The sequence below is a fragment of the Homarus americanus genome, unplaced genomic scaffold, assembly GCF_018991925.1.
Source record: "Homarus americanus isolate GMGI-L3 unplaced genomic scaffold, GMGI_Hamer_2.0 scaffold45698, whole genome shotgun sequence".
Taxonomy (NCBI): Eukaryota; Metazoa; Arthropoda; class Malacostraca; order Decapoda; family Nephropidae; genus Homarus; species Homarus americanus.
In genome coordinates, this window is record NW_024735554.1 from 4,898,124 (window position 1) to 4,924,637 (window position 26,514).

The 26,514-nt window shown below is 36.1% G+C and overlaps 2 protein-coding genes across 5 annotated transcripts in view; one reads left to right on the forward strand and one right to left on the reverse strand.

Moving 5' to 3' along the window:
- LOC121871432 (protein MLP1 homolog) overlaps window positions 1-26,514 on the forward strand; it is a 46,737-nt gene that overhangs the window by 12,798 nt on the left and 7,425 nt on the right. Inside the window, exons 11-29 of the mRNA XM_042373723.1 lie at window positions 635-990; window positions 3,134-3,327; window positions 3,796-3,897; window positions 5,130-5,282; window positions 9,311-9,538; window positions 11,590-11,681; window positions 12,852-12,941; window positions 14,269-14,382; window positions 15,181-15,325; window positions 15,891-16,037; window positions 17,800-17,937; window positions 18,502-18,644; window positions 19,308-19,542; window positions 19,737-19,907; window positions 20,928-21,110; window positions 21,588-21,694; window positions 22,119-22,278; window positions 24,083-24,313; window positions 24,893-26,356. Of these exons, the coding sequence (XP_042229657.1) occupies window positions 635-990; window positions 3,134-3,327; window positions 3,796-3,897; window positions 5,130-5,282; window positions 9,311-9,538; window positions 11,590-11,681; window positions 12,852-12,941; window positions 14,269-14,382; window positions 15,181-15,325; window positions 15,891-16,037; window positions 17,800-17,937; window positions 18,502-18,644; window positions 19,308-19,542; window positions 19,737-19,907; window positions 20,928-21,110; window positions 21,588-21,694; window positions 22,119-22,278; window positions 24,083-24,313; window positions 24,893-26,356 (4,453 nt within the window). The remainder of the gene's footprint in view (window positions 1-634; window positions 991-3,133; window positions 3,328-3,795; window positions 3,898-5,129; window positions 5,283-9,310; window positions 9,539-11,589; window positions 11,682-12,851; window positions 12,942-14,268; window positions 14,383-15,180; window positions 15,326-15,890; window positions 16,038-17,799; window positions 17,938-18,501; window positions 18,645-19,307; window positions 19,543-19,736; window positions 19,908-20,927; window positions 21,111-21,587; window positions 21,695-22,118; window positions 22,279-24,082; window positions 24,314-24,892; window positions 26,357-26,514) is intronic.
- The window catches only part of LOC121871435, a 35,603-nt gene continuing 32,078 nt past the window's right edge, over window positions 22,990-26,514 (reverse strand). For 3 of the 4 annotated variants that reach the window (XM_042373726.1, XM_042373728.1, XM_042373727.1), the window contains one exon: window positions 22,990-23,134. The gene's annotated coding sequence lies outside the window, so the exon portion shown is untranslated. Of the gene's footprint in view, window positions 23,135-25,347; window positions 25,442-26,514 lie in introns of those variants that run through there. The other variant, XM_042373730.1, reaches the window with a different exon arrangement.

Below are 26,514 nucleotides of genomic sequence, written 5' to 3' on the forward strand. Positions count from 1 at the left end.
AATGGTACGTAAAGGAACTAGAATTAGTTTAGATCATTTTTGTTTCAGTAATTTAAAATGACAGTTTTAGCTGCTTGAGAAACCTGTATGAATCCGGTTCTTGGTTGACTAGCTGAGAGAACTTTTTGAACAGCTCACACTGACACAGCTTATGACCAGTTCTTGATCATAATAATTGTACAAGATTTAGGATAATCAACATTTACAGTACTGTATTTACATCTCATAATGGGTAAAAAAAAAATTTCATGTGAATTGTTTATATGTAAGTGATGATTTATGAGTAGTAAGCCTGATAAATTACGAGTAATAAAGCTCGTTTTGTATATATTCTTTTTTTTTTCACTTGCAAACTCTTTCTCACCAGGACACAGGGTACTTGTAGCTCGAGTCAAGAGCAGTGCAAACTGTCCCTCATTTGTTTATTTACCTGCTTTATCAGATGTGTTCTACTGTGGTGTTCCCCATCCACATCAAGGCTCTTATAAGTAGCCATATTTTTTACTCCTACTGTTTCATATACAAATAAAAATTTGATGTCTTAAACTCATAGTTGATGATTGTTCTATCTCATAGTTACATGAAATTCTCTTTACATTGCATAAAAATTTATGTAATTGATATTCCATTTCAGTTCCAATTTTGAAAGTACGTGTATGGCAGCTGAGCGTGACCAGGGTAGTGATGTGCACAATGAGTCCATCTCATCAGCCAACAGTCGCTACGTCTTTTCATCTGATGATGAATATCGAACCGCCTCGGAAACTTCTGCCAGCAGCCGCATCCAAAGTAATGATGATTACTTTGAGTGGGGTGAGAAGGAGGGAAAACATACCAAAAAACTTCTCAAAGAAAAAAAAGTCTCCCAAAACCCTGGTAGTTTACCCACCACTGCCAGCTGTGCCTCCTACGACAATCTCGCTCTTAACACCAGCCAGAGTCTCCCCAGCTCCCCACCCCTGGCTCGTACTCCTATCTCCAGGGTGAAAGGTGCATGTTTCCCCTGTTTCGCCTTTTACTTTTCATTTACCTGTACTTTATTGCAAGCTTTATTAACTTGTATTTTTTTTTATTACTTTGTGCTTAGTTGAAGTTTCTGCTATTACAGTTTTTGATGTGTACTCACCTGTTTATCCATTTGCTCACCAGTACAACCTTACATCACTTTTCTCCCACCCTCCATAGTTAACAGCATTATGCAAAAAGTATCAAGTGTGTAACAGTGATATGTTATACGATTCTTTGTGTACATCCTTTGGGCACTTGAAACAATATTTCTAGTTTTTGGAATGTCATATTGCAGTCAGCAGGAGCACGTATGTTTTACAAGCAAAATTTGAATTTGTGGAGGGGGGAGGATAAGTTTCTCTTGTATACAGCAAAACAAATTGAAATATGCCCTGAAAGGCACTCGTCATAACTTTGTTCAACACAGTCTCTTTTCACCGGGTTTGGTGTGTAGGTTCTGTCTAAGTGTCTTCTTCAGTTTGACTTTTAAATGTTTGTATTGGGATTTAAATGTTTTCTGTATGCAGTAGCACACATACTATATGCATTTACATTTATATTAAACCTTTTAAGTTAATGCACACCTCAGTACTTAAATATCCCCAACTTCCCTTGACTATTTTTTCTATATTCTACTTTACTTTTTACTCCCTTTGGATACTCCACCATAAGCTGTGCTCTATATGTACTCTCTCTTACCTTGATACTCCAATTTTTACCTTATCAGTCCTTCTTATATCCTCCACCTCTCATTCCACTCTCCTGTTTGCTCTCAGTCCTGTAGTTGTTTTTTGAGGCAGCTCAGTCATAAGGATGTTCACCCAGGAAGTCCTCTATTTCCCTGATTCATTACATATATACACACTGTATATGTACTAATAATCAATACGTACTTGATAATTATATACATTACTTTATTAGTTTCATCACCTGAAGAATTTAGACTTTGACCTATACAAATTAATCTTCATCCTCAGTACAGAATTTGTCTCTTATCATCACTTGGCTCTTTGTTATATACGTCCCTTTTACCCCAGAGGATTCCACCAGATTAAGGAGTGAATTTAATTTACACGTCTGAAGTGTTGTTAAACATATTTAATTACTTTTCTGATGTACAAAAGATCGTCTTCCAGCGTTTCTTCTCCTAATACTGTCCCTTACAATCATCTCTTAGCTGCTGAACTTTTACCCTAGCTTGCCGATAATTATTGTAGTGACCTGTTGTCCGCAAAACCCATTAACCTCCTCACTCTGAAGCTCTGCCTGGGTGTTACTATAAAGGAGTTTTGTTCAGAGTTTGTTGATGGGAGGCAACTGTGTTTGTTTTTTATTTGTGTTTAAACCTCCTATGGTTTGATTATAGTGTGTGTCTTGTAGCCAAAAGCCCAAGCCAAAATATTCCTTTAAAAAAAAAAAATTGGGATGTAGGTGGTTATGTCTAATTAATTACCAACCCAGGACAAAATCTCTCTTTAAAACAATAAAATGGGAGATAGGTGGTTGTACATGCACTAGATTACCTCTATATGTGTATATCATCCATTCTTATAGTTATATCATAGAGTTATCTTAATCTTGGAAGAAAAAACTTTGAAAACATTCAATAATAATGACCATACTAGAAATTTTCAAACATTGCATATATATAGTACTGTATACAGAGATATCTCACTTCTCTCCCTGTTTTGTGGATACTTCCTCAATCACTGTTTGCTGAAATTATAATGGAATGGAGGATAGGAATTTGTATTTATGATGACTGGATGAGGAAGAAACCATTTACTTCAGAAATGTCATTATTCTTTAACTGTGGTCATGTCTATTGTGTTGTTGCAAACCACATAAGGAAGCAAGATGTTAAAACTCCTCCAATTGGAATAAAAGAGATTCTATACCATGTACTTCTCCTTATAGGCCCTAATATACTGGTGAACAGATAGCAACCATTTATAAGCCAAGTTTGCTCCCAGGTGGATTATTAGTGTCATCTGTGGGGAGAACAAGCCATCACAACATTCATCAATAATATTATTACCAGACTTGAGTTTTTTCTTTGTAATTTTTGAGTCCAGTATTCGTAAAATTTATATCATAAAAGTATTTTGTTTTCATTACATAACAGATCGTGCACGGTCAAGGTCAAACTCCAGGTCAAGGTCCAGCAAGAGGTCAAGATCCTCGCCACCGTCATCACGACGCAGCACACGGGATGACTTCCCAACTGTTACCAGAGATGACATCTTGGTGTCGTGCTTCTCTGAGGCTGGATCCCTTCACTCTATCCCAGACCTAGATGACAGACAGCAGCCTGAAAAGGTAACAGTCTCTTGTTTAAAAGAGTTGAAAAATAAATAAATTTTAGTTAAAAATAAATACATATTTAAGTGTTATGACTTTATATCAAGAAGAGAAGACATAAGACATTTGCTAAAGATATTTAAGTTTTTTGGCATAATTATATTTGAGATTTGTATGGTGGAATATGTAGGAACCTATCACCCTGACCCATCTATTCTGTAATGTACAAGTACAGAATTCCTTATAACAATTTTTATTATTCTTTGTAGTTGAAGTTTCAGCACAAGTAGTTATATTTTAGTTTTTATCCTTGTTTATATTTTGCAGGATATATTAAACTTCTGTGTATTGTTCACATGGATTTTGTCCTAACTATTTCTGTTCCTTTATCACTTTTCCTTAATTTTTTATATTCCTATTTGTAATTATCACAATAGGAACTCAAATGTCATTGCACTGTCATGTTAACTGAGCACGGCCTTACAGGAAAGTAGTGCCACAACCCTGACGGGCTCCGGTGATGCCTTGCTCGTTGACCTTCTTGAGACCCAGGTAGAGAGTCTCAAGGCAAAGCTGGAACAAACACAGGTAAGATTGATTTCAGTGACAAAGCATCTTTAATGGAAGCCCATGATATCATCTTCGGTAAGTGGGTCTGTTTGTTATGGGGAACTGAGAAAACAGAAAGGAGAACTTTTAGTGTACATAACTGTATGTAAATGTCCACGTCTGCCTTTTTTGTTATCTTCTTATTTTGATAATATTTTCATGACCGGAATCACAGTTGTATTTTGGGAGATTTTAAACTGAGTGTTTTTGGCCTCGTCTGTAAAGTGTTTTGCTTTTCTGTAGCCTTAAAAACAAATTCCCTTGTAATGATCTTAAATTTGCTTGTATTTACCATGCTAAATATTGTTTTGATAATTGCTCTTCATGTATTTATATCACAAAATATAAAGAATGGAGACTTTTCCTTGAAGGATTAGAATTTGTTTGACCCTTGACTGTAGGAACTGACTCATAGACTGGTTGATGGCAGATGATAAAGTATCCAGTACAGTACTTTCAAATATTCAAGACTCTCATCAAATGTCTGTATTTAATTTTTTAATTGGAAATGAAATGTTCTGATTGTTGCAGCTTTGTTGAGGTGTGGGATGTTTTCTGTGAAGCTGTCAACAGTTTCTTGTGCCTGGAAGCTTTTAGTTGATTTTACTGCATTTTTACTCAGTAATTCTTTTCCCATTTTAAAAGCTGTGGACATCACTTTTAGAAATCAGGATATCTTTGCCCCTTGACACCTTCATAGTCTCAAGTGCTGCAGATGAAACAGTTAGTGCCCAAAACATTAACATATACTTTTGAACTTTATATGTGGTAAATTCTGCCATTTGATCACAATATGAGATTATATTGTGTTGAAAGGAGACAGTGCTTCAGGCAAGTGCACTCAATATGGTAATGATAAAGATGACAGTAAAGGGGGCACTAAGTCATAAGATAAGGGAAATACTGGTAAAGTTTTCACTCATACTTCAGGATACAGTACAGCTCTTATTTCAACGTCTTGGGTTCAGGCAGTTGTGTTCTACATTATTTGTGGTACATAGGGTAATGTGAGAGTCAATTCAATATACAGTATGTCTAAGTTAAGAATTAAATTACTGTGATTAGCAAAAGTAATCAAGGCCAACACTTTGAGGTACTGTACAGTACAGTATGTGTCTATTGCATCAGCTCATAAGGAAGGATTGAGCAATGTATTATTTACACTGCGCACATAATTATTGAAGACTGTTATTATATGGTGCATTAATCAGGCCGACTATCTGGAGCTGCACAAAGAAAATTCTGGCCTGAAGACTCGTCTGCGTGGAGGAGGAGCTACCCCCTCCAACACGGCCACTGGCGCCCACCACCACCACCATCATCTTCACCATCTCAGTCAATCTGACCTTGACCTGCTCCACCAGGTACTAGGCATTGCCAATCTCCAGGAGGGTCAGAACTGTTAGAAAACACATTCTGGAATATTGGAAAACAAAATCCCCATCCTGATGTAGGCTCAGTACATCAGTACACTGTGACCTGAGGGTCTTGTGAAGGTTCATGTTATTGGCCTATACAAGGGAAACTGCTTTTCCAAATACCAGAATGATAATGTTTTCTAATACTGTACCTATGAAATGATACCTCTTTGGTCAAGGAATGGGGCCTAGCATGCAGAATCCAGCACATGTGAATAACAGCTCTTGGTGGTTAGGGGATTTACCAGCAGATGGCAGCTACTTGCAATAATTCCTCATCACAACACCAGTTTCTTTTTCTAGCTAACACTGGTCATTTCTTTAACAATACATACACAACAGATCAACTTATGCACTATGTGAATAGTTTGTGCTTTGATTTACAGAAAGACACCAAGTTGTTCTGTCCAGCTTAAAAATAAAAAGGCCCTGTATTAGGCCTAAAGTACAAGTTTGTTCACCCAAGACTTGAGGTTATTCCATCACAAGCCTTGATTGGATGTACAAGGGTGTCTTGTTTGTGACACTGCATTGTGGGTATCTCCCTCTTTTTAGTACATGGAACATGACTCGCATTGAAAATTTACCTCATGGCCTGAGTTGTCATGTGTTTAGACTTCTTCCAGTCTGTCTCTTTCAAATGGCACAATATTTTTGTAGCACCCTGTCCTTCCAGCATCCTTTCTTGCATGGTACTGTACTTTACACTGGAAACCACAGCTAAGGTAGCATGAACCATGAACTGTGTTGACTTTGAAGTGTAGAATGTGTTTGGGAAGATTGAAACCAGTCGTGCTCTATTTGGTACAGCAGCTAGTATGATAACATTAATGGATGAGAGGACCTGAATACACTTCAGTAGGTTCAAGACAGTAAACATTAGTGACATGCCCCTTGTTGCTTTCTTTGAAGACCAGTAACACATCAGCAACCTAAAAGCTGATTGGACATACCTAACGATTAAGATGTTAATATTTCTAAAACTGACCTACCAGTACTGTAGTTGTTACACAAGACTAACCAAATGAAACCTTCCAAGTATCCTTCATTAAGGGACAATTTTGATTCATACCTGACCTGTTAACATGTGGCAGAATTATAGCAATCAGTTGGATGATAGTTTTTCTTCATTGCAACAAATTGAATTAGGATGGTTACCTAATGTCTGTCCCAAAACTCATGGATGGACAAGTCACAATAAAGGAAATTAAAAAGAAAATGGGGACAGGTTGGAGGATCTGCATACCAGCCTCCTCTTGGATTTGTACAGCAGTTGTTGTGGTGTGTTCACATAACATAGTTGTGAATTAGAACCAAGTAATCTCACCTCAAGTATTTTTGTTACTAATAGAAGAAAGGGTTGAAAAGTCTTGCATATGTGAATGTGCACAAGCGGCTAAGAAAAGTGTTATTGAAATCGTGATGAATGAAACAAACTTGGATGCCCTGGCTCTGATTTAAACCAAATTTAATGCACAAGGAGAAGTCTACTTCATAAAAGCAAGGGGTGTAAAGCCAGGACTGTCCGAAAGGTTAAGAGTGAAAAAGATGTGATTTTGTTGTCGTGCTGTAAAATATGGGGATGTATGATAGCATATAAGGAGGGTCACTGCTGAGTACCTAAGATCAGGTTAAAAATAGAATATAAGACATGGGGTACTGTGAGTAATTACATATCAGGAAAGATGGAATGGAGAAGTTTGGGGAGAATCTGAATAGCTGCACTGACGACTTCACTGTGCGAGTAATCGTGTGGCTGAAAGGGAAGATGATGAGATAGTTCCAGGAATGAATGGAAATGACGAGGTACTGAAAGAAATGTGTGCTGAGAGGATTCTTAGTAGGGATGCACCATCTAAAATGTAGGAAAATTCACAAGTGTACATAGAGGCATAATACTGGAGAAGACAGAGGGTATTAAATTATGTGTTGATTGATGGAAGATTGTGTTTCATTTTAACTTCCAAAATACCCTGAACAGAATCTTTCCCCATTTGTCCCCTCTCCTGGAAACCATGAAGCGTTTCTAGGGTGAAGTTTCAAAGGTAAATTACGGTTAACTTCAGTGGCCCAAAGCTATGAACCTTTAACCAACATCTAAGGAATTCTTACTCCCTCTTACCTCAGTGTTAGGTAGAGAGCCAATTAGGATTTGCTAAGGTGTTACTGACATATTGTAAGAAGGGCATTGAAAGATGAGTAAAAAAATTAAATTAAGGTGATTGGTAGGAGAGAGAGATGAATGGGGAGGTAGAAGAATGGGAGGAGGGTGGTATTGGAGGGAAAAGGGGTGGACATCTTAGAAGTAGCAAAGTGCATGCATGATTACAGAGCTTGGTGGGTTTTTATCGTTTTCACTATTTATCAATTGGTCTATCCAGAGTTTGTACAGGAGGAAACCGGAGGCCAGGGAAACCTATGATGTTTGGTCCAGGCTCGAACCCTTGCTATATAGTATTGGTGAGAGATACAAAAGTTACCACTGTACCACCACCGCCCCTTACCACTGATGATTTATGGGATAGATGTATTGTTAATTGATGATGCTGGGCTGTGTGAAGCAACGGCAGCAGTAACTCATTTGGAAGGCTGTAGTGTGGAAAAGGAACAGCTTAATGGAATTCATCTGGAACAGCAGTTAGAGAAGATAATTACACAAGTGTTGCTTGTGATTTCATCCATCCAGCAATTTGGTAAGAAAATATTTGAGAAGAAAAACGTCACTAGGCCTCATCACCTGACTAAGAACCTGGTGCCCCATATTCATATTGACAGTTCAAGGATCAAGAAAATATTGGCATCAAAGCTGTGTTGCATTGACAAGATGGTAACTTGCAGGCTGGCAAATTTTTTTGTAGATCTGGTCAGTGATCTTCAACACAAATATCATAAGTGTTTATAAGAAACTGTAAGAACTTGTGTCAGATGTTGCGTCTGAAAATGTTATTGATTGTTGGCCATCAGCTGTTGTACTGTGGGGGGCCATTGTGAATGGCACTGGATGTACATCATGTTATATCATGCATGTGTGTGAGTCAAATTTTTGAGGTGGTTTGTGTTTTCTGCTTTACATTGATAAATATATTGGGAAAGAATTTTGATTAAACATTCACAGTGGTTAATGTACATTAGGTATTGTCCTACTGTATTAAGTCTCATTTTTTTTTTTTTTTCAATATAAAATTACATCCACCCTCCTCACCAGGTAGACATGTTTTACCTCTTCCCAGTAGGAATACTGTAATGGATTTATCCCTCCAGTAATTTGTGAGGTGATTTGGCCCTAATTTTTTGTGGGGTCAGCCTTAACATATGGTGAGAGAATAATCTTGAGGTACAGTACTGTTTCTTTAAGTCAAACTGACAGTGTTCAAGTAAAGGTAACCCTCCACCAGTAGTGTCTCCTATATGTCTAGGGGCTGCTGTGGCCGTACATGACTTCATCTGTTTCTATGTATATTTGTTTCCATGTGGTTGTGTCTAAAGGGATAACTAGTCCAGTTTTAACCTTTAGAAGAGACGCAATGCACTGGTCATGATCAGATAGTTTTATGCAAGGAAGAAAAGTCTCTAATACTTGACAGCCAGTTTGTTGGTGATGACTAACATAGTAATTCACATTAATATGTAACCCTAACAAATTTTATGATTAATTAAATTTTTCAGTAGCAGTTTGGGTTAAGAATAGTACAGGTAGTTAAAATAATTTATATTCTTGAAGTACTGTATATAAGAATTTTGAATGTTGTGTAATATATTAATTAGTGATATCTGTTGTACTGTACTATTATATGAGCAGTGCTGTATATATTGCCACAAGGATCATTTAACATTGATAAAGCTTTTTTAGGAGTTACAAAACTCAGAGACTAAATATTGCAAGCTGTTTTGAAGCACCTTTAGAAAGATCCTTTTATTCTTTGACACTCTACGTAACAAGCTTCGCGGTAGTATTGGCATCTTTTCCCTTGCAGTCCCCTTCTAGTAGGTCAAGAGCAAAACTTGAGCTTAGTCTGGCAGAGGCTCGGGAGACCATAACGTCCCTTACGGCTGACCTAACTCGACTACGCAAAAAGTTGGAGGTGTGTGAGGGTGATCTGGACAGGTCAGAGAGAGAGGTTGATAAGCTGAGACGTGACAAGGATGAGATGACCTCGGACACGTTCAGCCTGAGGCGTCGTGTGGCCAGTCTTGAGATGCAGGTAAATAACTCAACCTAGGAGGAGGGTCTCAGGCAGTAGTTGACCTCCAGAAGGTGGGGTGGGAAGGTGTATTTTTGCTGCTGAATTAGGCATATACCATAATGCAGTAAGTATGAACTCTTAGTATAGGTAATCCATAATGTTTGAAATACAGTTTACAGGTTGTGTAAGGTTAGTTTGAAGATATTGGGGTCAATAATGTTCTTTTGATTTTCTTTTGAAGTTTCATGTTGCTCTTATGCCACATTAAGGAATACAGAAAGTCTAGTACAGTAAATGTAGAGACAGTTTTCTCATGACTTAATGATTATTTAATTGTAGTTTTAATATATATTCCTCAAAAGTTTAGACAGATAAAGCATTGGTCAAAAAGGATGGTGGGTCATTTATCTAGGTCTTAATTGCTTTTGTAAGTTAGTGTTCACAGTAAATTGGGAATATTCTTGAATAGTCTCTTTGGTATTTAAAGAAACTGGATACTGCTGAAGACTGTAATGAAGGTGTTGTGTTTTGTATTATGTATCTTGAATATCATGTTAATTAGCTGGAGAGTTGATGGGAATGTTTTAAGTATTTATAATGGGTAACTAAGGTAAACATTGACTTAAAAGATAATATAAAAAAATCTGCAGAATTCAATGAATGCATGTGTGGTAAGTGGAACAAATATTAGAATGTTGATTGGCTGTATTTTGAGAGTTGCTAAGTAGTAGTTCTGGTGGTCATTGGTCAAAATAGAATATGGTTGCAGGTCTATAATGATTTTAAGGTCATTTTCATCTTGTGATTAACCAGATAAAAAATACAGTATAAAACCTTTGAATATTTAGCATTATTCCTTGCCCCAAATTTATGGATCAAGTTTTGTTGGGATAGCATGAGAACTTTTGAAATGCAGCCAATATTGTGTGAGTACATGTATTATAATTTGATGGAATGCAGGCTTGCAGCAATCTTTTGGGGATGGAAAATTAAAAGTCTTAAGTCTTCAAATGTCTAGGATTCTCTATATTGCACCGTCTTTCACCATTCTGGAGCCCTTAATTATATAGCATGGTAAAGTATTCTTTTTTCAGGTGTCTGTTGCTATTATTGTCTACAGTATGATAAGAAAGTATTATTTCTTTAGTTCCTTGATGTGTTTAAGATTGTTACCTTTAAATTTTGATAATCATATTACAGTGGCTGTTGCCTTAGTGAAGACCACAGCTTCATACATATATGTTAATAATATTGTAGTTTGTGCTGTCCCAGGAGGGAGACTTACACTCTGTTATACTGTATATTTATCTGTTTATCCTTGTGCTTGTCTTAGCATCCAGGAGTTGTGAATACATTAACTTGAACAGGTAGTAATGGACTTTAACTCAATTTAATGTGTGTATATACTGTATATATCACAATAGGATTTCAGATATGGTTGATGATCATTAATTTCTGTCCTTACTGTCCAGTGTTGTAGCCTCTTGGACTTTAATGTGGCATGGAGGGGTATTTGGCCACCTTTAATGGCAAACTCTTCATACATTAATTCACCAACACTACTTGTCAGAGTCAGTCTCCTCACAATCCTGTTATATTATTTCTTATATATAAATTTGGGAATTTCAGGAAAATATTGAAAACTTCATCTTTGATGTAGTTTTAATTTCTTTGGAAATTATTTTCCCTTAACACATGCTCCATTCTCCCTCCAAAACTTTAAATTGCATTCAACAATTTTTTTTAACCTTTTCTTTAATGAAATTGACAAAAAGTAATGTTTGTATTGTGTTCATGGAATTATAAAGGTTCCTCTGTTTCATTGATATCTGTCTGTGGTGTTGTACCATGAACAAGTTGATTCAGTCCCTACTGGAGATGTGATCTCTCTGCTCTCTTTACAGTTTCTCACATCTTTATTTGTGACAGTACTTTCATAATGTTTATATATGACCAAAATCTCAAATTTTGATTTTACTCATCAATTCATCCTCTCGGTCACCCCTCAATTATATTTAATGTATACGTAATTTAACCTGTATTCATATTTATTCCTGTTTCCAATGTAGATCAAGGAACTGCTTGACCGTGTAGAGGAGCAGGAGCACGACCTCTCTGAGAAGGCGTCCTGTGCCAATGAACTCAACGAGATGAGGAAGAAGTGAGTCAAGCCAGTTACTCCCACACTTTTGTACTGAGCTTGTTTATATTCTTGTTTTATTCAGACAGTTCGCGTTCTGTAGGTTTTCCTGCAGTAATAGCGTGAGTTCTTAAGCATTCTCCTCCTCACTGTTAAGTTGGTTTGTTTTACATCTTTATTCCTCCACAGTTTTTGTTTGCTTATATGTAACTGACCTCATTGTCTTAATCTAGACTCTTTACCATGGTTGTGTTCATTCATCTCTGTACTGTATTTCTAACTCCTTGTTGCGAAGCATCCAGTGACATTGGTTGTAATGGTTGTTTTCCTCATCCTTATGTATACTTAATGACATAATTGGATGGTATAATTTACATTTCTTGTTATTTACTTGTGCGCTCCGTTGCTTCATTTAATTACGTAATTGGCCGGGATCGGCTGTGTCTTGGATCATGTTCTCTTGCCTTTTGATAGACACTTTATTAAGGTATCTTTCTTTGTCTAATTGAATTATTTAAGACAATGTAATGTTACACTCACGTTGTTGGTAGACATTTGCAACCCCTCTCAGTGTCATTATTCTTCATACTTTTGGTCTTGCTTGCTCTCAGTTCCTCTCAGAGACTAAGGTTGAAAATGGTATACATGTCTTCAGAGTTTCCACCTTAGGAAGTTCCTAATTAGGTGTGGGAAGTGAGAGTCCCAGTGCAGACCACTTACTTGCCTCATTCACATTATGTACCATCTGGCGGGTGCCAAGGTTGACTCGCTCTGTTCCTCCTGTGCTGTTGTCTTGGAGACTTGTACACTGTGCTGCTGAAACACATTGATTGAATTTAAGTTAACCCCGAAAAGGAAAAATATTTAGGAGTTAATAAACCATACATGTGGTGATAGGTTTGTGACTTGTATGCTTTTTACTCACACACACACACACACACACACACACACACACACACACACACACACACAGGTTATTGAAATAGTATAGTGATTATAATTGTATTGTAAATTTAATACAATAATCATAATTTGTGCTGTAATGTATATGTTTGTTGTTGACCAATATGAACTTTTCCAAAATTAGTGGGCATGAAATAATTATAATTGGCTTTGATTTTGTGTTTTAGCTTTGTGTGTAACTAAAAATGTATACAATGCTGTAGTTAATGTGAGCATGTTTGTGTGTAGGTACAATGAACTATTGGAACATCTGTCAACCCAGTCTGAGTCATATGGAAATGTTGACTGGAAGCAACACTTTGAACTTCTGGAGAAAAAGTAAGGCAATCCATTTGTTTTTATTTTTTTATTATTATTACTATTATTGGAGAATGGTAAAAGAGTCTAATTATAGATCCGTAAAAGTACTGTACTGGTGCATTCAGTACCGGGGTGACTGTTGCCACTAGTAGTAGCTCAGTGTTGAGTGGATCGGACTTGCTGCTCCACACCAACTATTACAATATTATACAGAATACGGTAGTTTGTGTAAGGAATTTTCCTTTGCAAATTTGTAATACCAGATACTGTACTGCAGTTATTTATATTGGATGATGGCAGATATATAACAATTTAATCTTTTATGGACATTTTCTCTGAGTTCCTCATGCCTGTAACTGTCAAACTCATGTGATGTTAGTCAGATGCATTTTTTGTTTTTCACTATAAAGAAATTAAAAATAAGATAAATGTCCTTTCCAAAAACTACTGATACATCATAATTATACATTCCTTCATAAAATATGGACAAGAAATATAAAATTGTTGGAAATTTTTAACTTTTGTTGGTAATGTAGTGTACCGGTACATAAATATGAAATATGGAACTTTTTAAACTATTTCTGCAGTACAGTACTTGTATTGAAATGGAGAAGATAAAAAGGCAGGATGGTAACACTAATGAGGTAAAGAAAGGGAGCTTCTAGGGAAAATGGTTGTTAGCATGTAGAAGTTTCTCACAAGTGGTTGGGGTGAGCATGTGAGGAGTAGTGTTTAAACTGCCTCGCATACCTACTGAACTAGGAGGCGACACATAAATATAGATAAGTGATGCTAATTACAAGTACTGTATGTCTTCTATCAATTTGTATACTGTGTGCATGTGTTCTGTAATTGAATTAAATAGTCAATGACTTCCATTTGTAATACAGGTATTTACAAGTGATTCAGTAATACTGTAAATATTAAGAATCGGTCATATAACAACAATGAAATTTATAATATTGAAAATTAAGTGTAAACAAAACAGGTCTTCCAAAAATTTATTGAATGACCTGAAGTATGTACGAGTATCATCAGCCTTATTTTATAGAATTTTTTTTATTGTTTTTTGCTACACACTATTGTTTGCATTACAATAATATAGTTGTAATTTACATTTTGGGATGTGAAATGAACTTTGCATTACATAGTTAATTGCTGTAACATTATACTGTACAACAATATTGATTTAATTTTAAATAAATCACAGCTTTAAATGTTTGTGTATGTTAGAAAAATAGTTGTCTGTTTGCATGTTGTGCACAATTAACACAATCACTTCTCCTACATCTGTCTTCACCAACACCACCTGCACTCCACTTTGCTCTGCACTGCACAAAACAAGGTATGTGAAAGAGCGAGAGGAATGGGAGGAAAGAGTCAGTACCGAAGAAAATAAATATTTGGAACTTTCTGCAACCCAAACAAATCGACACGATGATGTTCGGAGGCTTAACAGGTATGAGATCTTCTGTTTGGAGAAATTGAAATTTTTAGTTTAGGACCTGCAACCTTCGTGCTTTTAGTCCCCTCTTACCCTGCATGTAAACTACTCCTCTTTGTTTTCTTTGAAAAATTAATGGCTACTGATGTTAGGAAAGGATTTATTATGGGCTATCTTGATATACAGTAGGAAGCGAGGTAAGAAGTAGAGCAAATACTCCTTACACTCCTTTCAAGGTAATTACAATACTTCTTTTCAAAGAAGTCATTTTCTGTCATAAGATAAGTTCATGTGGTTTGTCAAATCTTTGTTCCTACACATTGGTTTTTTACCTATTGAATTTAAGCATTATGGAATTGGTCCTCTTTTATTCTTTTAGCATTATAAAAGGTAACTGGAGCAGTGTAATTGTTAATGAAATAACTTGCCCGAGACAAATATAGATGGATATTGATAAGATACTCATTTGACAAAAGGGAAGCCAGACCTAATAATGATAGAATTTTGTTAAACAGCATCTCAAGTGACTTCTGTATGTTTTAAACTGTCCTTGTACTGAAATTTCAGTAGTTTATTGAAGAAATTATAGAACTTCATTTAGATATCAGGGATAAGGAGCTAAATCAATCTCTTTGCTGGTGGATATTATTTTATCACATGCAAGACCTTTCCTATTATAGCACAGAGTGACTGGAATGAAGATGAGTGTAGAAAGAGCTGTTATGGTATCTCTACTTAACCTTTTATTTGGACACATGATTGCACATATTTTATGCTTTTCAAGCTGGGCAGTGATAAGATCTTCAATTTCAGGTCTCTGCAGGAAGCAGAAACACGCATACAGGTACTTGTATCAGAACTAGAAGTTGAGAGATCAAACATGAACTCTCAGAGGAAGATGTCCGCCTCTGCTGAGGTGACAGGTTTACGACGAGAAAATCAGGAGCTTACTAACAAAGTGAGTCCCAGAGAGATGAGCTGTTTAGGAGATCTATGATTGTGAATAATTGAAGATTACAGTACTATACAGTATATGTTTAATTTCAAAATTTATTTTATAACTTGACTACAGTGAATCATTAAGTATTCTGTACTTTCAAAACAGGATTTCTCGTGCTGTAATAATTTTTCCTCTTTTTATTCTGCTATATATGGGCACGATGATAACTTAGGCATCAAGATTGATTTCCTCAGAATCATGTGTGTAGATTGGCTGTTGTGGCAAACTTTTCATATTTTTGTTTGGCTTAAAACTTTTAAATGCTTTGACTGATTTTTAAAATGTGACAATGATTAGTCAGTCCCAAGTAAGATCTCTCAAATTTTAACATCCACAATCCAAGATTATGAAGCATTAGCTGTCAGATAGGATGCTGCCCTAGTCATGTTAGAAGGCAATTAAACAGTGTTGTTATCTTGCTCTAAGTTTGTCTTAATGTGTTACCTTTAATAATGGTAAATTATAGTGCTTGGCAAAGTAAACTTCAATACTGTACTCTAATAAGTTTATTACCCAATTTCAGTTGGAGCACCTGACAAATGACCTGGCTCGAATGCGTGATAATCTGAAATCAGAAAAATCTGAAGCATATAAGTGGAAAGACCTGGTGAAGGAACTACGATCATTGCTTGATGGGAAAAATGAAGAAATTGAAAGGAAGAGAGAAGAGGTAAGTAATTGCCATACAGTATGTATAAGATGTATACAACTATTACAGTTGAAGGTAAAGATATAAGCTGTACACTACTGTGGGAACAAATTTGTGTGTGCATGACTTTTGTAATAAGGTAATAATAACTAATAGTTTTCAGTTATTTTATGAATAAATTCTGTATAAAAAGAATAAATATTTTGTTTAATTAGCTGGTAAAAATATGCGTACTGTGGTCTTATCATAACATGTGACAACCAACTGCCATGGTGCCCCTCGACAGTGGTTCACCAGTCAGTTGATTGATCTTGAGGAGCACAAATGTTCATGATGTAATATATATACAGTACAATATATATATATATATATATATATATATATATATATATATATATATATATATATATATATATATATATATATATATATATATATATATATATATATATATATATATATATATATATATATATATATATATATATATATATATATATATATATATATATATATATATATATATATATATATATATATATATATATATATATATATATATATATATATATCATGTAGATCACAATCGTGGATAAGATAAATCTTGATAAAATCACACGGGAAAAGGGAAACAACGGAGCACCTTAGCTTTCGTCTTTATTCAAGACATCTTCAGAGGCAACTGGATTACATGGACAGAGAGAGGCTTAAATATACAGGGTGACCTTATTAAACATGAGGTCCAAAACTGATAATATGTTACATAAATTTATTTGTCAGTGGCCCAAGGTTAAAAATGCTTTGAAAACCTTGGATCTAGAAGTAGGATAGTTATTTAGTGGGCCCCTTATTTGTGACCTGACCTGACTAGTCACGTCGCCCCCTTCTCTTAAGCTCCTCTACGTGTGTGTTGGTGTTGGTATTAGTGGATGACATCATTATGGCCTGACCTCATGTTTAATAAGGTCACCCTGTATATTTAAGCCTCTCTCTGTCCATGTAATCCAGTTGTCTCTGAAGATGTCTTGAATAAAGACGAAAGCTAAGGTGCTCCGTTGTTTCCCTTTTCCCGTGTGATTTTATCAAGATATATAAATATATAATTGTATGATTGTTCAGCAAGATTTAATAATGAGTAAAATGTTGAATGAATAATGAGATGTGAATGGTGATGTTAACAGGTGATTGAGACACCTAAATGGCAGGCCCTCCTCACCACTCCCTCCCTTACCACGACTGTCTACCCTCCTGCCCCGCCGAGCAACACCCCCATCATAGTGGTACTGTTTAGTCTATGTTCTGCTCGTGCTTTCAGTGCCATGTTTAACTTGTTTTTGATCAATAATAAACTGGTGAAGAGGCGTGCTTGGAATATTTTTTTAGAAAATTAAAAAAAAATGAAATTACCCACAAAGTAATACTACAGCTTTAACTCAAAAACATGTCCATGTACTGTACTTGACAAGCTTATTTCAGCTTCAGGGTGTTTTGGAAAAGATGGTTTATTAATTTACTAATAAAAAGTTTTAAATACAGTATGTTGCTTTTGTTGCTTTTAATGATTTCTTGTACAGTATTTGAATACAGGCATTAACTGGCAGGTAAGGTTTTACCACTGAAAATATAAGTAATGAGGAACAGTGTGTGCTTTGTAGAAGGTGTTCTTGGTGTTTGTGTTCTATCTATGACTTCCATTATCACACTTATTATATTGATATGCTAAATAATACTTAAAAGGTTTTGGATTTACTGTTTTTATTGAATGATTTATTCTTTTTAATAGGTTGAAGGTCTCCGTGATTCATTGAAGACCACACAAAGAGAGCTGGAACACACTGCTGACCGCTTACATCGTGGCATTGAAGAAAATGAAACTTTGTGCAGCAGGATACGTGAACTGGAGCGACAACGACAAGATAAAGTGAGCATGAAATGAATTTTGTGTTGTCAAGATAGTAATTGATTTGGAGATGTATGTAATATGCACTGGAGATTATTTACTGATGATCACTGAAATAGATATTGTGTGAAGAAGAAACCACAGCTGATCTGGAGAGAAAAGCTGAGGAATTTGTAAACACAAAATCTGTTAAAGAACATTGCTATTACTAATAAATATATTAAGACATACAGTAGCATTCTGTTGTAGATGTAAATGAAAATAGATGACACTGGATATGAAGGACAGTGTAAACTCACATATCTATTTCTTTTATGACTATAAACATGCTCACTTTGTGATTTTCTTCTTTCCTACAACTTGCAGGCAAATTCTTAACCTCTTTGTGTATGAGGGGGATCTCTGGGCTGAATAAAATCATCTAGCGTTAGCCAAATGAAATATTAAAAATAGCATCCCAGTAGTGAAGGGGTTAAACTGTTAAATTGGTGATTGATATACTGTACTGTCTCGTGTTTAATTTACAGTTATATACAGTTTGAAAATATTATCCAATAAGCTGAGTCCCCATTCTCTTTTTTACAGGACCGACGGGCTTCTTCCAATCTGTCCATTTCCAGCAGCCGAGAGAGATTCTCATCTAAGAAAAACCTTCCCCGCATAGATTCCATCAGCGACCTCACGAACTTTGATTTCACTCTAGAACCAGATGAACTAGACAAGGAACAGTGAGTACAGTCTTCATCAGTGTTAATGTATATCTAGTTGAGAAATTTAATTGTGTTAAGCTTGATAAGTGTGAGTTTTCATTTTACTACAGTAATGAAGTTCGTGACTTTATCTTTAAAGCTTAGGTTTGTAACTCCTTTTTCTTTAATGTAGTCAACTTTGATAGACAGTAAAGTATGCTTGCCAAGTAGACTAAATCTTTAGCCAAGCCCATATGGGATTTTACTCTTGAGAAAATCATTATATACTGTACTCTCAGAATAAAGGTAAGTTCTTTTATTTCAGAATGTTCAATGACTTTTGGCATATCCAATATTTATAAATTTGTTGCTTGTACTTGAAAAAAAATCTTTTTGGACAACCTCTTAGACTAGACTGAACTTAAGTACGTACAATTATTTTCCATGTAAGGAATGAGGTTAAGCACAGCACAGTACAGTACAGTATGCAAACCAGAAGTAAGTGTTTAGTATGATTTGTTCATTGTCACTAATATTGAGGAACCTAGAACAGTTAGCTAATTCTAATTTATCAAGTAACTAATAATGCAGAATGATGATGAGACCATTAAGTTGGTCAAATAATTTATTTTCATCATTTAATTGAAAATATGTTAAGACTATGAAAAGTTCATCATATACCTTACATTTTCCTCCAAATAGGTTGGTTGATGAATATAATGAGCTTCGGTTAAGGTTTGAAAAGGCTGTTAATGAAATCAAGGCTCTGAAGAGAGAATTCCGAGAGATTCAAAATCAACAGGATGAAATGGAATTGTCCAACTTGAAATTGAAGCAAGACTTAAAAGGCAGTGAGGGAGACTTCAATTCTCAACTGAGCCTCATGACATGCAGGATACAAGATCTGACTAATAAACTCACTAATTCTGAGAAACAGGTAAATTCACTGGACTTCTTAAGTTAGTGCAATACCTGTCTTTGGATAATAATGTACAGAGACATCCATTGGGAGTGGAATAAGATAAGTTATTAATTATTGTGGTATCATCTAAGTACAATCTTTTCATATTTTGTCAGAAAACAATATATCTTTACTGTGTCTTTGGAAACTGAAATCTTTTTTTTTCTCAGGTTCGTCTCCTCAAGCAGAAGATTAGTCGTGCAGAAAGTCGAGATCGCAGACGAACTCAAAGTCTCAAAGGACGGGAGTCATTTGCCCTTTCTAAAGACATAGAGTTAAAGTTGTCTCAACTAGAAACAAAGATTGAGCAGCTGCTGCAGTCACAGATCACATTACCAGGCGTAAGTATTGCCGTGTTTATTAGAGGGAAATTTATTTGGAAAAGTAATTGCTGAATCCTTCCATTTACATAAAATATGAGAAGTAACGGTTGCAATCCTTAATAGTTGTCATAACACTACTGCACAGTACATAGTACAGTAGCTATTAAAGCATTTTCATACATGATAATGTTAGTATTGTACAGTATTAGGTAAAAGCAGATATCTTAATGTGATCTTCAATGCATATCATCATCATCATCAATATTTTATGGCCATTTTCCACACTTGTGTGGTTTAGCTGCGATTACCTGATGGCAATTATCCATGATGCACATTCTTTTTTCAACCTTTCTTGTCAGGTTCTTAACTCTAATGTTACTTCTTACAGCCTCTCCCCATGTCATTCTTGGCCTGCCCCTGACTCTCCTCTCATTCTCCACATATCCAAACCATCTCGGCCTTTCTCTTCACAAAACTTCACCAATACTGTACTCTCAATTCCCAACCACCTTCTTTGCTTGGAATAGGTTTTCCTGTCTTTCAGTGCTGCATTACACATCCACTTAACCATTCTCATTTCAGCTTACTCATACCTGCATTAGTATACATCATTCCTTGGGTATAGTTCCTGTACTAATTTTGCTATTCCTGTCCCATTAGTACTTCTCATTATGTAGTCGATCATAGTATTTTCTCCAGGCATCCTTAATTTCTTCATTATCAACAACTGCTCACTAACAACATTTTTGTTTCTACATAACAAAATGTTTTGCTTTTCTGAGTATATCTTGCATCTACAGTGTTCAGCATATCTGTGAATGCATCCTGTTTCTTAGCCTTGTAAACCTCTCTTCTGGCCCTGTGCTTGCCACCAGATACTCCTTGTCACCACCCATCATCCAGGCCTTATACCATGTAATATTTTTATTCTTCTTCACCATTCTTTCTACTTCATCACATCGTTTCACCACCATGTTACTGCATACCTGGCTGGAGCCTTTGTCCACCTGCATACAGTATCTTGTTTTTATTACCAAGGTGGAAGAGGAAAACAAAGGTGAAGGTGGATCCAGTCAACCCAAGGAACCTAAAATGCCAAAGAGATCTAAAAGCTTTGATGAATCCACAAAGTCTTCTCGTCTGCGCAGGAAGTCACTTGACAGCCCCTCAAGTTCGGAAGCAATGAAGGCCATTGTTCGTCTCAATACACTTGAATCCAAGGTGAGAAGATGTGAGGGAATACAAATGTGTGTGAAGGGGTACTGGTAACTATGATAACCTTCGGCATAATTCTGATAATCAGTAATTACTCACTTACAATACTTGTTTAATATTTTAAAATGTGTGCCATAGGCAAAGTTGCATATGTGGCAGGCTGTCTAGGGACCCCTGTAAATCTACATAATTACTTGAATGTGGGTGGGAAAAATTATAACGAAACAGTTGCGTGAATCTTCCCTAAAGAGCTATGGTTTCAACCGGAATATATTACTAATCCTTGGATAAATACCAGCTGCTACTGTTGATGGTTGACATGGGTTTTCAAATGCATCGAATTGATGGGTAATTCATGAGTTGTTAATTTATGGTCTCCATCATAAAAAAGGAATTTTAGTCAGTCCTTCATTTTTAAATGACATGTTTCTTAATACAATATATATAAATATTGATTCTAATGAATGAGTATTGGAACGGCAGGTATCAAGTCTCACTGGGGAAGCAGTAACAGTAACTCCCACAGATGTTACTAGCAGCAAGACTTCAACCCGGCCAAGGTCACCAACTCACCCAACATCACCTCTCAAGTCAGTACTGTACACTAGTTTGTTCTTACACTGAAACTATCCCAATATATTAAACCTTAAAAAGTGAGGAAAAAATATAATTATCAATGTGACATTGTAATTCATTTAACAAACAGTCAAACTGTATTGCTACTAAGAAAGCAAAAAAAAAAATGGATGAAGCTTAGTTTGTGGATGAATTTATTACAGTGTCCTGTGTATAGTACAGTATTGTCAAAAGCTTCATTTATTAGGATGCCAAGATTTCAGTATTCCTGGTATGCTAATTAACAATTATTGTACATGTTCAGAAGTACTATGCATTCTAATAGTTAGTGAGAATAGTTTTCAACTAACCTAATGTAAAATTTAGTACATTATATGGAGATGTTTCTCATACAAATTTAAATTATATAAAATATTAATGCAAACATTGAACCACCAGATCTCCCATGCGATCTCCATCTCTGCCCAGGAAGACATTGCGTTCACCCCGAGTCACGCCTGAAAAAGCTGTCAAGCTAAACCGTTCGGACTCTGAAACAAAACATTTACGAGAGAAATTGGCTGCTTTAGAGAAAGTCTTGTCAACACTACAATCACAGGTTGGTCAAATATATTCATTATATGACAGTACAGTATAATGCTTGTGACATAATTCATTCTAGATTATAAAATTGTCTGTAGAGAGATTGGAAAACCATTTGAAAATTCTGGATTAATATTTAGTTTTCCAGCATTTTCCTATACGTAAATAAAATTGAAGTACAGTATTATGAAATTAGTTAGTTTTTGTAGTGTTAGTAACCAGTAAGAGAAAAAACTCTTGACAGAATAGTGAGAAATAATTTTTTTTTAAATATTTAGGACAAAGGCCACTGGTGTTCAAAGTATACACACCAAGGGATTAGTTGGTGGTATCATTTTTCATTAACAGGCTGTCCCTAATTTATGAAGATCCAAATTACAGATCTAGTTACCAAAGCATTATTATTTTTTTACATAAAAAGTACAATGCTATTATTTTTCTCGCTTGTTTTCTGTAAATTTGGCAGCATCAGCAGATGTTGAGGTGCTAACACAGACATGTCCTGGTATGTTTATAAAGACAATTAAACAAAAAACAACACATAGTACACTAATACCTTGCTTAGCACTCTGGATATATTCCCAAAAAGAAAGCGCAAAGCAATTATATAGAGCTAAAAAGGGTCATTATATATTATAACAATATATAGAGATGTGTTCCTCAAGCCATTACACTTACCTATGGGTGACATGAATGCTTCATTTGGGTACTGGCAAACACAGTTACAGTACATCACTGTATTTATTGAAATAAGCAAATACATTTACATACTATAATAATAGCATGAACCACTGGAATGAGAGGCAGTGGGTGGTTGAAGTGGAGGATATCGATGGCTCTGTTCTGGGCGAGATGAATCCATCTCTTCATTACTGAAAGGAGCAGAAAAGGCATCTGATCAATGTGTCCTGGTTCAATCCCCATCCTGATTCTGATGTTAGAAGGGTATTATCCAATGTCACCCTACCAAACATGGCAGGTTTTTCCCAGGTTCTCCAGTTTCCACCTGCACTAACAAAGGCCAATGAAGGCTGTAACAAAGCAACAAAAACAAACCGACCATCCAAACGGCTAGTAAGCTGATAAGTGGTAGAAATGATACAGCATGCTGAATTTGATTATTCTTGACAGAAAAACTCTCAAATCTTCTCCTTTTTTTTACCTTCAAGCCAAGTTTCTCTTCACAATAAGACACACATACTGTACAGGTAGTTTGATTTTTAGATAAGGTCAATAACTTTTATCCCTGGTCCTCAGATTTTACATAATAGTTAGGTGGATATACAGTCATTCTATCACAGTACAGTTATGGAGTGAGATTTCAGGAACAATCCTCCTTATTTTTTTGGTGGTGGGGGGGGGGGTTCAGATTGAATACAGTACAGTGGTGGAAAATTTGGTTGAAATATACTTTTGATAATTTCAAGAATGAAAGACCATTGGTACCCAGTGTGTGCTTATTGAGGAATTATTGGTTGGAGTCATTTTTGTATTTTAATGAAATCTGTATGTAAATTTTCCAGAGAAAATTTTCTGAAAATATAGCAGAAGAATTACAGTATTGGGAATTTCAGAGATGATGACCATTTGAATCAAAACAATCCACATAAAGGGATAAAAGTTTTTAATAACTTTTGAGATTAAGAAAAAAATCTAATGGGCTCAAAGATACCTGCAGAACTATTCATTTCATTTTATGTTTTTGTCACAGAAAACTTTTTTGCTAACTGTTGACATTTATGTTAGTGGAATAATGGAAACTTTGAAATTGTTTGTTTGTTATCAGACTTTACAAATCTAATTTTGTCACAATATTGCAGTTGAGTGAGTGCGTCGCTTGGGCTGGATCAGTTGAGTGCGTGTGCTCATGTGGAGCTCCTGGGATCTCCTCTTTACAGCAACGTTTAAATAGTGCTATAAAGTTGGCTCAGCTTCGACACTCTCCACTCGACCAAGTTCAAGTCAACAAACTGCGTCCAATTGTTATGCGCTTACAAGATATGCTCAGGGATAAATTGACTGAACTAACAAATCGTCGAGACCATCTTAAGGTTTGTGCTTGTCAAAAGTGGTGGTAAATTATTGTGAACATTTTTATAACCCATATGTCTTTTTAAAGTTTGTTGGTAGGATTACCCAAAACTTTTCAGCACAGAGCAGTGAAATTTATAGGAGTATTTATACTATGCATTTTGTAATGCCAGTACCTAACTAGATTTTTAGGCTATCAGATATTCTTTGCTCCAAGGGCATACACATGTCTTCACCAATAAAACTAATTAATAAAATAACTTTCATTCATTATTAAATTTTGAAGATTTGCTGTTATAAAGAGATTGGGATTGTAATTAGAAGTTGATTTTATACCTTCTCATAGTCATTCTGAAATATATTGTTGAAGAAAGTAACAGTGAGTAGGATTCATTTGGACAAATTGTTGTATGGTAGCAAAGGAAACACAGGGACAACTTACTCCTGACATTTCATTGTGAAGGACTTGAAAAAGTCCTTTGTAACATAATGTCAGGAGTAAGGTTGTTTCTGACTGTTTTCTTTGCTACCATATAAACAAAGAAGCAGTGGTTGTACAAGTGTAGTTAGTTTAGTTCATATTATTATTATTCTTTCAGGCGGCTGGCAAATGGACAAGAGAAATGCAGTTGAAGCTGTTTGCCGAGCGGCTGGCATATGAGACAGTAGTACTAACACAGGTAGCACAGGTTGTTCAAGCAGCCCAGCGGCCACATATGTATGAGGCGTCGGTCAAACTTCAGGAGCTTATTGAAGCCCACCGTAAACTTTCATTCCTGGAGAAGAAACTGACCAACCCAGACTTTGATATGGAAACAATGGCACCATTAGATTTTTATACAAGTTTACTAGCAGAAAAATTGGTGGTCCAGGGAGAAGTGTCTTTAACTATCAACCCTAACTCACCTGCAAGCCGAACCCCCACAGTTCCTGCTGCCCTCACAGAGACATGTCGGGACCTTCAGTCTCGACTACTCGAAAGAGAAAGATCTTTAGCTAATTTGATTACACAATACAAAGAGGGAAAGCTTCACGAGGTAGCTGTGGTGATGGCACGAGAGACTGTGACTGGTACTGGTCCTCCCCATGATGACTCGGTGTTGCTGGAGGAGGTGAGGATGCGTGAAGTCTGGTCAGTGGCTCAGGACCTGGTTGGACAGGAGCTAGTCAATACAGAAGCAGCTCAGTCACTCATGAGAATAAGTAACTTGCTCACTCCAAATGATTCATCAGCAACAACAGTTACCCATTCATCATCAGCTACATTAGAACGCTGGCACACTGCAGCTGAAGAGTCACTACGTCAGGAAATGGAAGAGGCTGTGTTCACACTGAGCAATAAATATGAAGCAGTGCTTGCACAATATCGTGCTGGTGATACAGCTGTAATTAATTCTGTTTCAGCAACCATGGAAATGGTGCTCTCAGAATTTGCAGCAGTAGTAGCACAGAAAGCAGTAATTGATGGCCAGTTAGCAGTTGTCCAAAGTGATGGAGAATCTACATCATCTACCTCTGAGCCTTTGACCATTGTAGAAGAGACTCGTGATTCTGTTGGCTCTGCAAGTGATGTAGTAGCTAGTGAAGCACACCTTCTCATGTTCCTTGGTGGATGTGATTCATCACTGGAGAGTTTAGTTCAGCCAGCCCTTGATCAAGCTGAATTTACTTATATGTACAATAAGGCCAGTGCTCAAGGCAACAGTGAACTGACCAAACTTGTTATTCAGGCTGCAAGTCAGTCCAAGGTTGACCTTTCCCCAACCTCCTTCAAACCCACCTCCTCGGCTTCTACTTTGTTAAAAGATGGTGAAAATGAGTCATCCCTCAGTCTAAGTCAGTCTTCTCCGTCTAAGATGCCAGCCTCTCCTAAAGTCAAGAGGAAAAGTGAGGGTCGCAGGTCTAGAAGAGCATCTGACATTACTGGAATGACAGATGGTTGCCGTCAGTGTGAGGAGCTCAGACAAGAGGTGGCAAAATTGAAAAGGAATTTAGATACCAGGCGGGTTAAAGAGCGAGAGGCCGAGTGTAAACAGTGCCTAGAGTACATGAACACATTGAAGGTTAGTGATCAGCTAAAAATAAGCTTCATGAATGTATTGCTGTAAATGCAGAATTATATTTATTCTTCTTAACAGATCTGATTAATTTTAGATAAAGTGTACAGTAGTGTAAACAGTTGCTTCTTTAGTTTTTTCCATTGGTCAAAATACTACATGCT